We start from the raw sequence: 15,429 nt of genomic DNA, 5'->3' as shown, positions 1-15,429 counted from the left end.
TCAGTGAGGCCTGGGGCAGAGATTTTAACAGAATGAGAATGAAGTGGGAACAGCTGTGGTGCGTTTGTGATGGAAAAGGCATTAAAGGAATAAAGGAGGCTCTAAGCATATGTCTATGACGTTTCTCCAAGGTATTTAAGAAAACCTAGAGAAGGACAGTATTTTGAAACAATTTTAGGATACTAGAAAGTGTGCTTTTGACATGAACAACATTCTAGCCTTGAATTATTTGGGTCATAGTTCTACAAGTTAAGTGCCACATCATAAAAGAGGAACATTTTCCCCCCATAAGCTATATAAGGAGTTATCCCGCCATCCTACATCTGAGTTACTCATCTCTTCTTTCCCTTGTTAATAATGATAAAAAAAAACCCTTTATTAAGGCACATCACTAATTATTAGAGAAATGCAAATCAAAACCACGATGAAGTATCACCTCACATCTGTCAGAATGGCCATCATCAAAACGTCTACAAATAACAAATGTTAGAGAGGATGTAGAGAAAAGGAAACCCTCGTACACTGTTGTTGGAAATGTAAATTGGTGCAGCCACTGTGAACAATTGTATGGAGATTCCTTAAAATGTAAAAATAGAACCACCATGCATTGTGTGCTAAGTCACTTCAGTTGCGTCTGGCTCTTTGCAGCTCTGTGGACTGTAGGGAGCCTGGCAGGCTCCTCTGTCCATGGGAGTCTCCAAGCAAGAATACTGGAGTGGGTTGCCATGTTCTCCTCCAGGGGATTTTCCTGACCCAGGGATCAAACCCTATCTAAGTCTCTTGCATTGGCAGGTGGGCTCTTTAACAGGCACCACCAGGACTACCAGAGGATCCAGCAATTCTACTCCTGGATATATAGTTAAAAAGATTGAAAACACTAATTTTAAAAGATACATACACCCTAGTGTTCATAACAGTACTATTTATAGTAGCGAAGACATGGAAGCAACCCAAGTGCCTATCAACAGATGACTGGATTAAGAAGCTGTGGTGTACATATACAAAGGAATACTGGCCATAAAAAAGAATAAAATGTTGCCATTTGTAGCAGTGATTGGATGTAGAGAGAATCATGCTTAGTGAAATAAGCTGGACAGAGAAAGGCAAATAATATATCATTTGTATGTGGAATCTAAAATATGATATAAATGAATGTATTACAAAACAGAAAAGGATTCACAGACATAGAAAGCAAACTCATTTTGCTTTCTATGTCTATGTTTTTCTGGTTCTGGAAAGCGAGAAGAAGGTGGGGAGGGACAAGTTAGGAATGTGCTATTAACAGATGCAAACTACTATACACAGAATAGATAAGCAACACGATTCACTGTACGGCACAGGGTCTTATACTCATTATCTTAAAAAAACCTATAATGAAATATAATCTGCCAAAAATACTGAATCACTATCCTGTACACTTGAAACTAACACATTATTGAGATCAACTGTACTTCAGTTAACAACGAAAAAAGATTTTTATTGTGATTTGTGCTACCAAATGTCTTAATCTTCTGTGGTGTAAAGATATACTTTATGAAGGAAAACACAGATGTTAGTCTTAAAAAATTATTAACCAAAGATTAGTGATTTTATCTAATTATACCAAATTGCATTATTGCCAAAAGGCAGGCCAAAAGAAGGCGCTGACACTATTGGTAGAAGTAGGTTTCAGCCAAGGGAGGATGACATGAGTTTGCAAAGTCTCTATCTAGGACAAGAGTCATTCGCCAGTCACACATTTCCACCACTTGATAACTGAACTCTCTGACATCAGAGTTGACGGTATCCTCTCAAACAGTTTTAGGGGTAATTTTTATCTGTGAGTAGTCTGCCACGGGGAGAAGGCAATGGCACCCCACTCCAGTACTCTTGCTTGGAAAATCCCATGAATGGAGGAGCCTGGTTGGCTGCAGTCCCTGGGGTCGCTAAGAGTCAGACACGACTGAGCAACTTCACTTTCACTTTTCACTTTCATGCATTGGAGAAGGAAATGGCAACCCACTCCAGTGTTCTTGCCTGGAGAATCCCAGGGACGGGGGAGCCTGGTGGGCTGCTGTCTATATGGGGTCGCAAAGAGTCGGACACGACTGAAGCGACTTAGCAGCAGCAGCAGCAGTCTGCCATGGAGCCCCTTCTCCTTAGGCACGTTAGAGAGGACTGGAAAAGCTGAGGCTTCTCAAGCTTTAAAGGGAACACGAATCACCTAGGGGAGTGTTAAAGTGGTCTGGGGTGGAGCCTGAGTCTTTGCATTTTGAACAAGCTCTCAGGTGAAGCTGGGAACACTCTAAGCAGCAAGGAGCTAAAGGATGCATAGAGTACAGGGTACATGCATGGGAGGAGGTCTGTTTCCATGGCCGATGAGCATCGGTTTTCTCTCTCTTCTAGCAGGAGCAGCCTGACTTGACTTTGGAGGAAATATTTTCTCTCCACGTTTAGTTTATGTATTGATAGTTCAGATGAGACCCCCTTCTCTCTTCAGTCTCCACCTACCCCAATCATCTGTGATAGAGTTAGGTCTGTGACCTCCCCTTGCCCTTTAGCACAAGCGAAGAGGTGACCCAAGTAATGCGATGATTTTCACACCCTGGATTTGGCTAGTGCTGCCAGGAAAGAGGCTTTCTTTGGGAGGGTATGAGACTTGGAGCTTCCAGTGCTCATTAAGAGAGGGGAGTCTGTATGAGGATGAAGCCAACATAGAGGAAGGAGAACTAAACTTTGGAAGAATTCCTATGACATCTTTTGAGAGCCTGGGTCCAGAGTTAAAGAAAGCAAACTTTTTAAAGACATTTTTTTGAGTGACTGGATACATCCTCGCCTGAGGCAGATACTCTTCTTGCCTTGATGGGAAACTTGACTCAATAAAGTAGCCTTTATGCTTAGGCCAATTTGAGTTTGTCACTTGCAACAGATAGCATCCTGCTAATACAGCGGTGATAGGGCCTGACACATAGTCAGCATTCAGCAGATAACTGAAGCCTCCTCTTCATAATTTTTCTTTGGTTGGACTGAGCAATATGTATTATGTTTTATGTTCTTTTTCCAGGAAAGAAGAAACAATCTGAAACTATCAGATAGGTGACAAGCAATTTTATTTTGCAAAACAATCACTATACAGCAACAAATACATTTGCAAATTTTGATTGAAAAACATGAACTAACTACAACCAGCCATTGAAGAAATGCCTTTCTATGGTAACAGGCTCTAGAATTATCAGAAGAAAGAAACCCCCCACAGATTTGTAGCGGCATGTTGGAACCTTGGAATCCCAGCATACAGAGTATACTTTTTGTTGATTTTTTTCTTTTTGCTAAAGTTGAAGTATCATGATTGACATTTTCTGAGTTTAAAAATAAGCTTTTTCCTGCAGAGGGACTTGGCCTCAATCTACATACCCAGGCTAAAAACCCTAGGTTTAAAAAAACAAACATCAATACTGATTTAACATATTAATCTTGGAAGGAATGCCTAGAATTTGCCTTTTCAAGCCATGAATCTACCTTTTCTAGCTACTTAGACCATGAATGGTTTGTTTTCCTCCTTTTCATAGTGTAAAAAATAGGAGAAAATGCTATAATTGCAGCTATGTAAAAAAATCAACCACACTGAGATGATTTCTTTAATAATAGTGACTTGATCTCTTATTTTGCCTGATGATCCCATTTCCTGCTCTAAAACTATGTGAGTATGTGGAGAAGGCCAGCTACTGTCAGTACTTTCTTCCATTTAACCAAGTTCTCACTTCAGCCTTCTTCAGCTATACCTCGTTGGTGATCCACAGGTGTCTTGCTTGTGGGTGGGATTTCAGCCCATCACCCTGCTGGAACTCAGCAGGAGAATCCAGAGAGAGTTGGTTCCTAAATGAACATGGCCTTTGAAACTCATCATGAACTCGGATCTCTCCTGCATCATTGAAAGGTACCCAATTATTGGTTGCAGGTGACCCAGAGAGATTGAGTGGGCCTTTTAACTCTTCACAGCTCTGGATTACTTATGTTTCCTTAAACAGGTTCTCCAAGGCAAAAGCCAGAGAGAAACTGGCATTAATTGATCTAGAATTGAGACTATGAAGCCTTAATTTCTAGATCAGCGTATGGATGTCCCCACAAGAGTGGTGTTCAAAAAGCTTAATTTGTGTCGTTAATCTTGAGAGTAAAGGTAAGATGGGTTCCACCCCTTATCCCCCAAAGAAGACATTTAGCCTGTATTTCTTTCTTTTACTGCTACCAATTTTCAATTTCATTTTATAGAATTATTAATTTCCATACAAAGTGAGGGTATTTAGTCATTATAATTTTGCTGTGATTTGAAGCAAACATTTGTTTTAATGCCAAATCTAATCACTGGGTACCTTATATAATCTTTATTTTAGACATGTATTTGTAAAAAAACAATTTTAATATGTAGAACATGGTTACTTAGTGTTTATAAAAATTTTAAACCAAGTTGAAAAAAATACATGTTTCACAGGTTAAAACTGTTCTAACCAGCTGTTAACTTCTTTCTAGAGCTTTAATCACTATCTAACACTACCTAACACATAAGAAAATACCATTAAGTCTCCACACAGCTATTCTTTCTTTTCCTATTTCCTGGTGCATTTCAAAGGAAGCTGATGAATAAAATGCCCAGATTGGTCAAATCAAACCTCACAGCAATAATTAGGCAGAAAATAGACACACCCATAGTCCTAATCAGTCCTTTCTAAATCTTTGACTATCCTAAATAACTGATCTATAGTTTCAGAAATGTTTGCCTACGTAAAATCTCTTAGTTGAGAGTGAATGGTGCACTTTTGCTCACAGAGTTTCTTTCATGGAAGTCATGTTGGCTGTAACTTCCAATGGGTCACAACACGGCACCCATGTCTCTCTGTCTTTCCATCCTTTAGCTTCATTCTTAGATGCTACTATACTAGCTTATTGCCTCAGTCCATGTTCATCATTTCCTCCTTTATGCTTGAGAACTGATTTGACTCAAAGGGATCAAACCCTATTGAAACACTTGCCTTTAACTTTTCAGATCCAGCCTACCAGCCCTGAGCAAGAAAAAGAACAGATAAAATACTAAAAAGCATCCATTCATCCTAGTAACCCATTGCCCTACTCAGACTAATAATGACTATTTCATTGCTTCTTCATAAATTTAAGATGAATGATTCTTAAAGAATTAGTTGATTTGTGATGTCTAGACTGTATATAAAGTCAGAACTGTATTAGCTACTGATAAATAATAGTAATACAGTATTCCTTTATAGACTGCAATGTTGGAATTATGAAAAAACTGATTTAGATATCTGCATCTCCAATATTTTGTAGCTTCTCAAAATACTGTATTTTCCCTTTCTGATCAAGGGATCTTACTTCGGGTATGGAGGCCAAACATTTTCTATCAGATAACTGAATAAACAGGTACTGCTTGGAAGAATGGAATATCATGTCCCAAACTCCCACTGTTAATTTCAACTTTAGCAAATGGAAAAAAAAGAAAAAGAAATCTTAATAAGTCTATTCCATGAATGATTATAGGAGTAAACCCCAAAATATTCTGTGATTCAAAATAAGACAAACCCATAATCTTAAACCAACAATCTGTAAACCCCTTTTATGTATAACTGGACCCACCCCCACAAACTCCATGTTGGTGAAAGCAAAGAAAAATAAATTTTTTCTAGCATCACGGGAGAAACTTTAACGGGAGAAACTTGTATCTGGCACTAAAACAGGGTTACAGTTTTGAGTTGTTACAGAAAGCAACTTCATGCTAAAACTTTTTGTCTTTTTTAACTTTTTTTTTTTTAATAGGGAGAGAACCCTGCTAACATCTACTTTCACATACCTAAAATTGCAACACCAAAGGGTGCAGGAGACACAGATACTGTGAATAAGGAAGTATAATATTCAAGTATGAGGAAGTATCACAAATGGCCACAGAGAAATATATATATATATTTATATCTATAATACTGTATCAAACAGATGGAAAGGGTGTGAAACTGGTAGTGTGGACACAAATCTAGCTGATCAACTGACATCCTAACCAGACACAAGTCCATCCTAATGAAAGTGCTTCATTCCTAAGAGATGCACTTTATGTCACTTCCTCAACCACAGCTCAAATGCTTCGAAACTATTTTTTAATTAATTAAATAATTTATTGGATTGACTTATACTCTGATATAATTATCCAGGTCCCAAACGTTAATAACTTAATTGAATCTTTCTTCCCATTTATACAAAATAATGCTTTAAAAAAACCCATTTCTTACATGCTCTTCCCTTCCTGCAATGACTCCTTGATTTAATTTAACCTGTAATAAGTTACAAGGGGCAACTTTTTATCTTTTCACCCAGCAACAGAATAGTGAAATGAGCAGTTTGGATTTTAACAAGGCCTTTCAGAATGTAGTAGACAGCCTTCAGGCACATGAAAGGTAGAAATGCAATTTTTAAAATAATGATACTCCATGCAAAACAGCAGAGCGAAAAAAAAAATTGTCCAATTGTACTCATGTAAAGCCAGTATTTTCCTGTTGCAAATGGAAATCAAGTCAATTTCTGCATATACTATTTTTTTTTATAAAATTGTAACAATTACTACAGTTTGGGAATGAGATTATTTATTTTATGGTTTGTAAAGAATGAATATAACACCTGCTCAGAGCCCACTCCTGCCAGAGCTCATGCCTAAATAGTATGACGTCAATACTAAATGAGAGATATTCACAAGCCCTGTTTAGCGAGTGCGGCAGTGACATCCTCGGCCAGGGTGGCAAGCTGGGGGGATTCAAGCAGGTTGATGCTTCCAGAAGAGGAGACGTTGCTGAGTCGTCGGGGGGAAGCCACGCTGGATCTGCCTGGGGACTGTGTAATGATCTCAGCCCCATGGTCCACACGGGCCTTAGCATGCTCTCTGAAGTTCAACTTTTGGCTGTCAATCTGTTTAAAGACAAGCATCAGTCCTCGGTTAACTCAAACATCTTAAATTGTCCCCTAGCTCTTTCTCTGTATCCCAGAGCTGATGTTCATGTCACTTCTATTCAGCTCTGCCATCCCTACTTCCTGGGTGTCCAGGTCTTTAATCTGGGACCTATTTTGATGAAGAATATTTCAAAAGGATTTTTTTAAAAGGCAAGATCTGCTCACAGTCTTGTGTCTTACCTTGACATTACCACCTCCGGGAACGTGGTGAGCATTGTCAAGCGAACCAACTTTAGCTTGGGCCTTTTCTTTGAAATCTAGCTTCACACTTTCAATTTTCACACGCCCACCACCTACGGAGGAGATGAGAAAGGCTTTTAAATGCCTTGCTAACATTAAATCTTCTATTTTGGTGACTAATTCCCCAAAATGACTATAGCAGGTAGACCATGGCAAATCACAAACTTAATGAACTCTACTAACCCTCTGACCATAGATGGAAAAGCAATCTTTTAGAATTTTTAGTCTACACCATTTTCCCCATACCATCTAAGTAAGGTGTTGTTCACTCAGTCATGTCTGACTCTTTGCGACCCCAGAGCCCAGCATGCCAGGCTTCCCTGTCTATCACCAACTCCCAGAGCCTGCTCCAACTCATGTCCATTGAGTTGGTGATGCCATCCAACCATCTCATCCTCTGTTGTCCCCTTCTCCTCCTGCCTTCAATTTTTCCCAGCATCAGGGTCTTTTCTAATGAGTCAGCTCTTCGCATCAGGTGGCAAAAGAATTGGAGCTTCAGCTTCAGCATCAGTTGTTTCAATGAATATTCAGGATTGATTTTCTTTAAGATTGACTGGTTTGATCTCCTTGCAGCCCAAGAGACTCTCAAGAGTCTTCTCCAACTCCACTGTTCAGAAGCATCAATTCTTCAGTCCTCAGCCTTCTTTATGGTCCAACTCGCACATTCATACATCCATCTAAGGCAGTGACATCCTTTTTGTATCATTCCCTGGATTGCTTTACATATTAATTCTTTTCTCTACTCATGGCTAACCTAAAATATCAGCGGTATTTTTCTTATCTATGTAATAAAAACTAAAAATAACACAATGAAAGTACCATGTGTATCCTTTCTCAAACTTGGAGCCTTTTGTCTCTTATTCTTAAGGGAGCAAATTAAATTGCAAGGAAGCACTTCTCTATTTTTCTTCATGGTAATAGGTCACTTATAGGCTAGCAATTGTGTACATATGCGTGATATTGCCACTTGTAAATTTTCAGCACTGATACCTTGACTGATGAAACTGGAGTCAGAGGCTGAAGTGCTAAAAGCTTCCATTTTAATTAGTAGATGGAGTGATAGGAAGGGAATCTTAGAGATCCCATTCTTGTCCAGATGCCATAGGACTAATTTGACACTGATCTGATAATATTGAGACGGAGTTCTGACGATGCCATTTTCTTAAATGTTAATTAGTCTGAAAATTGAGGATCTGCTGATAGATGAGAGTGCCATGAGCCACCCTTCTGTGGCACCTCCATTTCTGCACACCTTTTCAGGCTTGTGAATGCAAGCAGTTCTACGTCGAGTAGGTATCTGTTGTTCTTTAGCTTATTCTTGGGCCTGTCTGCTGATGTCTTTGACCTGGGAAGAATCTGGATTAGATACCTTTACCTGTTTCCACCTAAGAGACTAGCTTTCACTTTCATTAGCAACTTGGTTTTAGCTGTACGCATATTTTTTTTTCATAACGCCAGTAGTAAGCCATGTGATCCTCTATTATTATTGCATCTCTTTTGGGATTTTGATTTGGAAAAAATACCTGAGGGACTCTATGGAAACATGGTAAAGATTTTTCAATTTTGGACTCTTGATACTTATTTACTTCCATAGATGAGAAAGAAAGGGTTGTTAAAACCTCACAGGTCTCTTATTCCTGCGGTGTTTTTCTCATGTGATACCTAGAAATTTATATTAACACCCAATTACCTGGCCAGGGCCCCCTTGAAATTGTATAATGTTACTGGTTTACATTTTAAAAAATTTATATTTATTTATTTGACTGTGTTGGGTCTTAGGGCAGCATGTGGGATCAAGTTCCCCAACCAGGGATCAAGTCTGGGCCCCCTGCATTGGGAGCAGCATGGAGACTTAACAACTGGACCACCAGGGAAGTCCCTGGGTTACATTTTGAAGATTCATTCATACTCCTTCTGAAGACTTAGGATGTGTATGATGCTATTTAACTCATTCCTGTAGGAGACATGAAGCTGTCCTTCCCTCAAAAGATGCATTACTGCAGGGGTGTTATTCTACCAACATTTTACTTGGCCCCATGGGTCTCACCTGTTGGTTGTGACAGGATTAGTGTGATTCATAAAACACAGTTATATTGGTTAGAGGCTAGAGGATACTGAATTTTCAACTACAGATCAACTTTCTTGAGATCTTACTTTTCTATTTTCATAGCCTCTGATAGAAACTCTTTTCAAGTTTTATGATTATATATTGTGCCAATATAACCCTATTAAAAATTTTGTTAGACTATATTTTGAGAGAGGGGAAAAACAATGTAATATTGACCCAAACTATATTCAGAAAAGGAAGCTTGAGAAGTCTATTTTTGTCACAGTTCTACTGAAGTGAAGTGAAAGTCCCTCATTTGTGTCCGACTCTTTGCGACCCCATGGACTGCATAGTCCATGGAATTCTCCAAGCCAGAATACTAGAGTGGGTAGCCAGGTAATTTTATAGAACTGTTAGAGAAGCTCATTTGAAATCAGAGATCTCTGCCTTTGGTTCTGAAAAATTCTGGCCCCATTAGGAGCAGTAACTACAGAGGATTATAATCCCCATCAAGCTTCTTATGTTCCAAAGTGAAGTCAAAAGACTAGCTATTTCAATTTGTGCCTCCAGGTGATGAATTGCTTCCTCCTTATTTCCTTCTGAGACATTCCACAATCCAAAGTAATTTTGTGAAAAGCTTGCTATTGTCAAAGATCATTCATTGTGTTAACACGTCTTTGTGAACTTGGTCATCTGATTCATTTATTATGAAGTAAGAGTGAGAAATAGGTGGGAGTCCATGACAATAGCCTTTATGACTCGTAAAACATACACATGATATTTTCTTGTATATAGAAGATTTTTCTGTGCATCAAGACTTTAGGTGAACTGAACTAAATGTATACTTATCATCTGGAATTACAGAGTCCAATATTTTCTTTTGTATTCTGGAAGAAGGTAGGCAGTGTACCCAAATACTTCCATCATACTGTTGACACAGGACAAAATCAGCTAAATGTCTGTAGATATAAGGCACAGATGGGGGGCTGTGAAGATACCCATTTGGGAACATGTCCCTTCTCTCTCATGAATGATAGATGGCTAATTCCAGATAACAATTCTGAAATCAGTAATGAAAATTCCTTATATGTAGTTTCTATCTCCTTGAATTGCTTTATTAACACCCTTTGCCAAAGTGAAGCCCAATTTCTAGACATATTTCCAATACTTATCCATTTTTGAAACCTTTTGTTTTTCAACTAAAAAAATTCTTCTCAATAATCTTTTGGTCAGAAATCTCACTGGGGTCAGTTGTTCTTTTACCTTGTTCTGATAACACTTCAGATTATGATTCATGGGAATAAGATATTACCTGGTTTAATTAAGATGTCAAGAATAGATGGTTAAAATCAATTTTTTGTCCTTCAATGGTATATATAAGTTATGACAAAATAGTCTCAGGAAAATTTACAAATTTGACAATCGTCCATTATTTACATATGCGTGGAGGTGGAATTTAGCAAAAACATATAGTACATGATACTTAGAAAAAAATGACACATAATACATTAAATTCACAAATTAAATAGGGAAAAATCACTAGCACATATGAATATACACTCTACCTTAGGGCACTAGACTTATGAGATATGAGATATCTCATAATAATATATCATAAAATATCATAATATATATTATGATATCCTAAGATATCATAATGAGATATGAGATATCTCATAATAATGAGATATTATGAAATACATGGTTTTTCCAGTAGTCATATATGGATGGATGTGAGAGTTGGACTATAAATAAGGCTAAGTGCTGAAGAATTGATGCTTTGAACTGTGGTGTTGGAGAAGACTCTTGAGAGTCTCTTGGACTGCAAGGAGATCAAACCAATCAATCCTAAAGGAAATCAGTCCTGAATATTCATTGGAAGGACTGATGCTGAAGCTGAAGCTCCTATACTTTGGCCGCCTGATGTGAAGAACTGACTCACTGGAAAAGACCCTGAAGCTGGGATTGAAGGCAGGAGGAGAAGGGCATGACAGAGGATGAGACGGTTGGATGGCATCACCGACTCGATGAACATGAGTTTGAGCAGGTTCCAGGAGTTGGTGATGGACAGGGAAGCCTGGTGTGCTGCAGTCCATGGAGTCGCAAAAAGTTGGACATGACTGAGCAACTGAACTAAACGTATGAGATATTCCAGAAAAACAAGCAGTCTGTGGTCAAATAAGTTGGGGAGACATTGCATTCTGAAGATTCACAATGCTTATTGACCTAGATCTGAGAAATTCAACAGAAAAATAAATTTCTTCAGCTTTGTTAAAAAGCACAATCCTTTTTTCCCCCACATAATGTAGAAAAACAATTTCTTGCAAAACCTTTGAAATGCTGCATTCAGTCCATGAATTACGTAAGAATATATGGCCCAATATTATTTTATAGACTATATATTTCAAAAGAGCTCCAATAAGCATGTTGAGTACATACAGATAAATGCATCTCCTGTATCTTTTCATTTTTAATGTGTCCTAGGATATGTGGCCTGTTTATGGTAACTGAGTTTACTTGTCCATATGAAAATGCCTCAAAATTTCTAATTTAAGTTTCTATTAACACAAGCATGAAGTATCAGGATGTGGAAAGGTCCTTCCAATCAGATATCTCACAGCAACAAAAACTTTGCTTGTCGATTTTTTGAATTCAGTCTAATCTCTCTCAGATTACTAAAAATACTGATTTACCTGGCCTGTGGCGGATGTTCTTCAGAGAGCCACATTTGGATGTCACATGGCTTAGGTCTATCTTCTTGGTCACAATCTGTACCTGTGTGAACCACAGAAAATAGGCTTAAAATAGTTTAGATGTAAATAAGCCCCCAAGCTCATATGTAAAATCTAGAAATATACCCAAACTCACAACATACAACAACATATACACAGACATGGGAAAACCCAATCTTCCATACGTTCTCCCGTATGTTTGGTTGGAAAGAAAAACACAAGTAAAGAAAATCCTAGAAGAGAAGATTTTATTAGTAGAAAACAGATCATGCCACAAAGGGATAGAACTTCTGTATTAAGAAGGCAAGCTTTCCACTCAGAGAAAGAAGCCACTCTGTATTAAACCTTTCCATAAGCAAAGAGCCAAGTGAAGAGGGAAAGTATTCTTTAGAAAGTGATTTTTACATGAAAGTGACCAAAACTGCTCATACAAACAAGAAGTCCAACACTGCTTTAAGATACAAGAAGAAAGCTCTAAACATGCTTTTCTAAAACACTCTTGTCATATTTTGGCTAAATGCAATTTTTATTGCACACCAAATGATAAAAAGATAGCATTTGTTTTTCTTCTGGGTTTTACTGAAATCAATTCTTCTTCTAATATTTGAAAGGGTGCTTTCCAAGCATGGTTCCTGGTTCATTTACATCAGAAATACATGGGAATTATGTAATCTAGCACTGGAAATGGGGCTAAGGAATCTTCCCCAATCAAATCAATCACAGTTGAACAAGTGATTCTTCTCTAGGGGAAAGTTTCAGACTATTGGTTTGGAGGTTGGAAGCTTCTCTAATAACTTTAAAAACCATCCTTTCCTTCATTTATATATTATAGAGGTCATCTGGGTCAATCCTCTGATATTCTCAAAATCACCTATTAATTCCAGGACTGAGATTGCTTCCGTGAGAGCAGTACATGGTGTGTACTTACAGTCAGTGCACCAGGGATGAGGGGAGCCTGTCAGTGTAAATACTGAGCCTGAGGCTCAGCCCTGACCCTAGAAGGAGCCCAGCAAATCTTGCTGGGGTTCTCCCATATGGCATATTTTCATGCTCAGTGGAGCTGCCTTGAACATCAGGCACTTGCTTGTCTCTTTTTTCACTGTTTGACTCCATCTCTGCCCAACCGAGGAGCAAGAAACCAAGAGTTACTAGATAAGCAAGAATTCTGGCTTTGATACTGTATAAATTACTTGAGTCACAGATGGCTAGAATCCGAAGTCTAGGTGATTGGATCTGTAGTATAGTCACCCTATTCACCTTTTTTATTATTCTAATGCTAACAAAGAATCATGCCTACTTTAGCTTGAGTCTGCCTGCTTCAACTCTTCCTCAAATACTTTTGAGAAACATGAATTCATCTTTCTCTTCCTCTCAGAGAATATTATTTCCACCCAATTTAAGAGACAGGGATTAAAAGAAAAAATCAAGACAAAGAGTATACTGGGACTTGAATCCTTTCACTTTGAATTACAGATGAGCCATGCTTCACCAGGTTTGTATTATCCCAACTCTCATGAATAATGAAGCACAAAAGATCGACATTATACACTTTGGATACTTTCATACATCAGTCATTGCCTCAGGAGTAACTCAAATGGAGCTAGAAAAGTGTGTGCTCAGCTGACTTTTGCAAGAGAGCAGAGACAGCATGAGAAAATACCTTAAAGCCAAAGGCCAGCAAACAAATTAGCAGGTGAAATGGGCTTTCCATCTCCCTGAAAACCATGGTGTCCCCCTTTAAAAAGTGAGAAATTCACCAGTGATCTCAGAGGGAAGGATGGAAAGCCCATCACTGAAAATGCAAGGCTGACAAGCTCCCAAACCAGGGGGACTTGTGGCGCAGCAACAAGAAGTGGGGAGTGTGCTGGGAGGTGTTGGGAAGGAGGTGAGAAAGGAGACGAAGTGCCGGCTGTGCAGATTGGCGCCACACAATCAGGACAGCTTCTGACACAAGCTTCTACTTACATTTCCGCCCCCAGCAGAATGTTTGATGTTATCCTTGGAACCACATCTGGACTGAACCTTGCTAAAATCAATCTTCTTGTTTAAAATCCTAACCTAAAAGGAATTGGAAGTAACTTCACTGTGCATTTTCTTTCACAATTCTGGGATAGAATATTGGGAACCAGGGAACCAGAAATGGGTTAGCACCAAAGAGCCTCCAAACTCCTTTCCACTTACATTTATCATTTATGAGAAAAACTAACACTGAAACTTAAAGGCAAATCTATCATGTAAATATGAAGTGTTTTTCTCCTGCACCCCTCACCCCCATCTCCAAGGGCCAGTGCTTGAGAGCCTGATACCCTGGCTCTACGTAGGCTGCTGTAATCTGGAAACAATATAGGAACAGAAAAGTAAATTATCTGTGAGGAGGTTTTCGATATTGTGGGCAACATTGGGACTCAGGTCCCCTCCATGGAAGGTCCAATAGTTCAGCCCTGGTTTCTGAAGGATGTGCCAGTGCTCTCCCCACCCCACCCCCCAACTTCTGGAGTGTTAGCCTGACTGTAAATCACCTGGTTAAACTTGAGTGGACTATGACTGGTCCATGTAGAATGATGAGGTTCACACTGGTCTGGCTGACTGCTACAGGTTAGGGTTCTCACTCATCTGAGGGAAGAAGCTCTGGTTTTCCCAAGATCATCAACAAGGAGACTCTGGGCCTCCTCTACTGGAAGGCTTCATGATTCCCTTGCAGGTTTGGTTTAGTAGCTTTCTGAAAGGCCACTTTCTGACACCTGCTCATAAATAGCCAATATCCTTGACTTTGGTGTGATAGCATCCTTTCCATTTTTACAGGGGAGAAAACCAAGGACTGTTAACTAGCTGACCTGAACCAGGTCATGTACAGGTAGTCCAGATCTGGATTGGGCCCAACAGATTTGAGGTTAGGTGTTTCATTTCTATTTTCAGGAAGTCCAGTGTTCATCTTGAGGACAACAGCAAATCCAGATCTGGAAAGATATTACTCAGGTGTAAAGTAATGTGCAAAGTAATAACTCTTGTAGCTTCTTTCATGCATCTTCTGAATTTTGAATGTTTTGGAGAGCCCTCCAAAACAAGCAATGTAAGAATGGAAGGAAAGGTTTGTTATTTTTTTGTTTGTTTTATTTCATTTTGACTACAAGTACCCCCCAATAGCTAGAGAGATATCACATTTCCAGTATTTTAGGGGACAGTTTATCCTCTTATACATAAAAAAAAAGCAAAATAAATTTACCCTAGATATACAGCTTTCTCAAGAATGGTATCACATCTCTTCTAATTTGCAAAAAAGAGTACAAAATTCAAAAGGACACTGAATCTTGACTATTTTTAACTAGACAAAGCTTAAATTGCAGCGTCTGCCTAACACTGACAAGATAGCTTGTTCCTTACAGGGAAGCATCATCGACAGCTCTCATCAGCAGCCCAAGGGAAGAGACTCTT

The 15,429-nt window shown here is 38.8% G+C and overlaps 1 protein-coding gene across 43 annotated transcripts in view; it reads right to left on the bottom strand.

Moving 5' to 3' along the window:
- Positions 1-3,072: 3,072 nt before the first annotated feature.
- MAP2 (microtubule associated protein 2) overlaps positions 3,073-15,429 on the bottom strand; it is a 301,176-nt gene continuing 288,819 nt past the window's right edge. For 22 of the 43 annotated variants that reach the window (XM_025278148.3, XM_025278150.3, XM_025278147.3 and 19 more), the window contains 4 exons: positions 13,963-14,055; positions 11,959-12,040; positions 7,159-7,271; positions 3,073-6,936 (listed from right to left, as the gene is read on the bottom strand). In XM_025278148.3, the coding sequence (XP_025133933.3) occupies positions 6,721-6,936; positions 7,159-7,271; positions 11,959-12,040; positions 13,963-14,055 (504 nt within the window). In that variant the 3' untranslated portion in view covers positions 3,073-6,720. The remainder of the gene's footprint in view (positions 6,937-7,158; positions 7,272-11,958; positions 12,041-13,962; positions 14,056-15,429) is intronic. The other 21 variants (XM_044937717.2, XM_044937722.2, XM_044937724.2 and 18 more) reach the window with 1 other exon arrangement.

The sequence above is a fragment of the Bubalus bubalis genome, chromosome 2, assembly GCF_019923935.1.
Source record: "Bubalus bubalis isolate 160015118507 breed Murrah chromosome 2, NDDB_SH_1, whole genome shotgun sequence".
Lineage (NCBI taxonomy): Eukaryota > Metazoa > Chordata > Mammalia > Artiodactyla > Bovidae > Bubalus > Bubalus bubalis.
The sequence above is the reverse complement of the archived record's forward strand: the minus strand, read 5'-3'. Positions and strand labels throughout refer to the sequence as shown.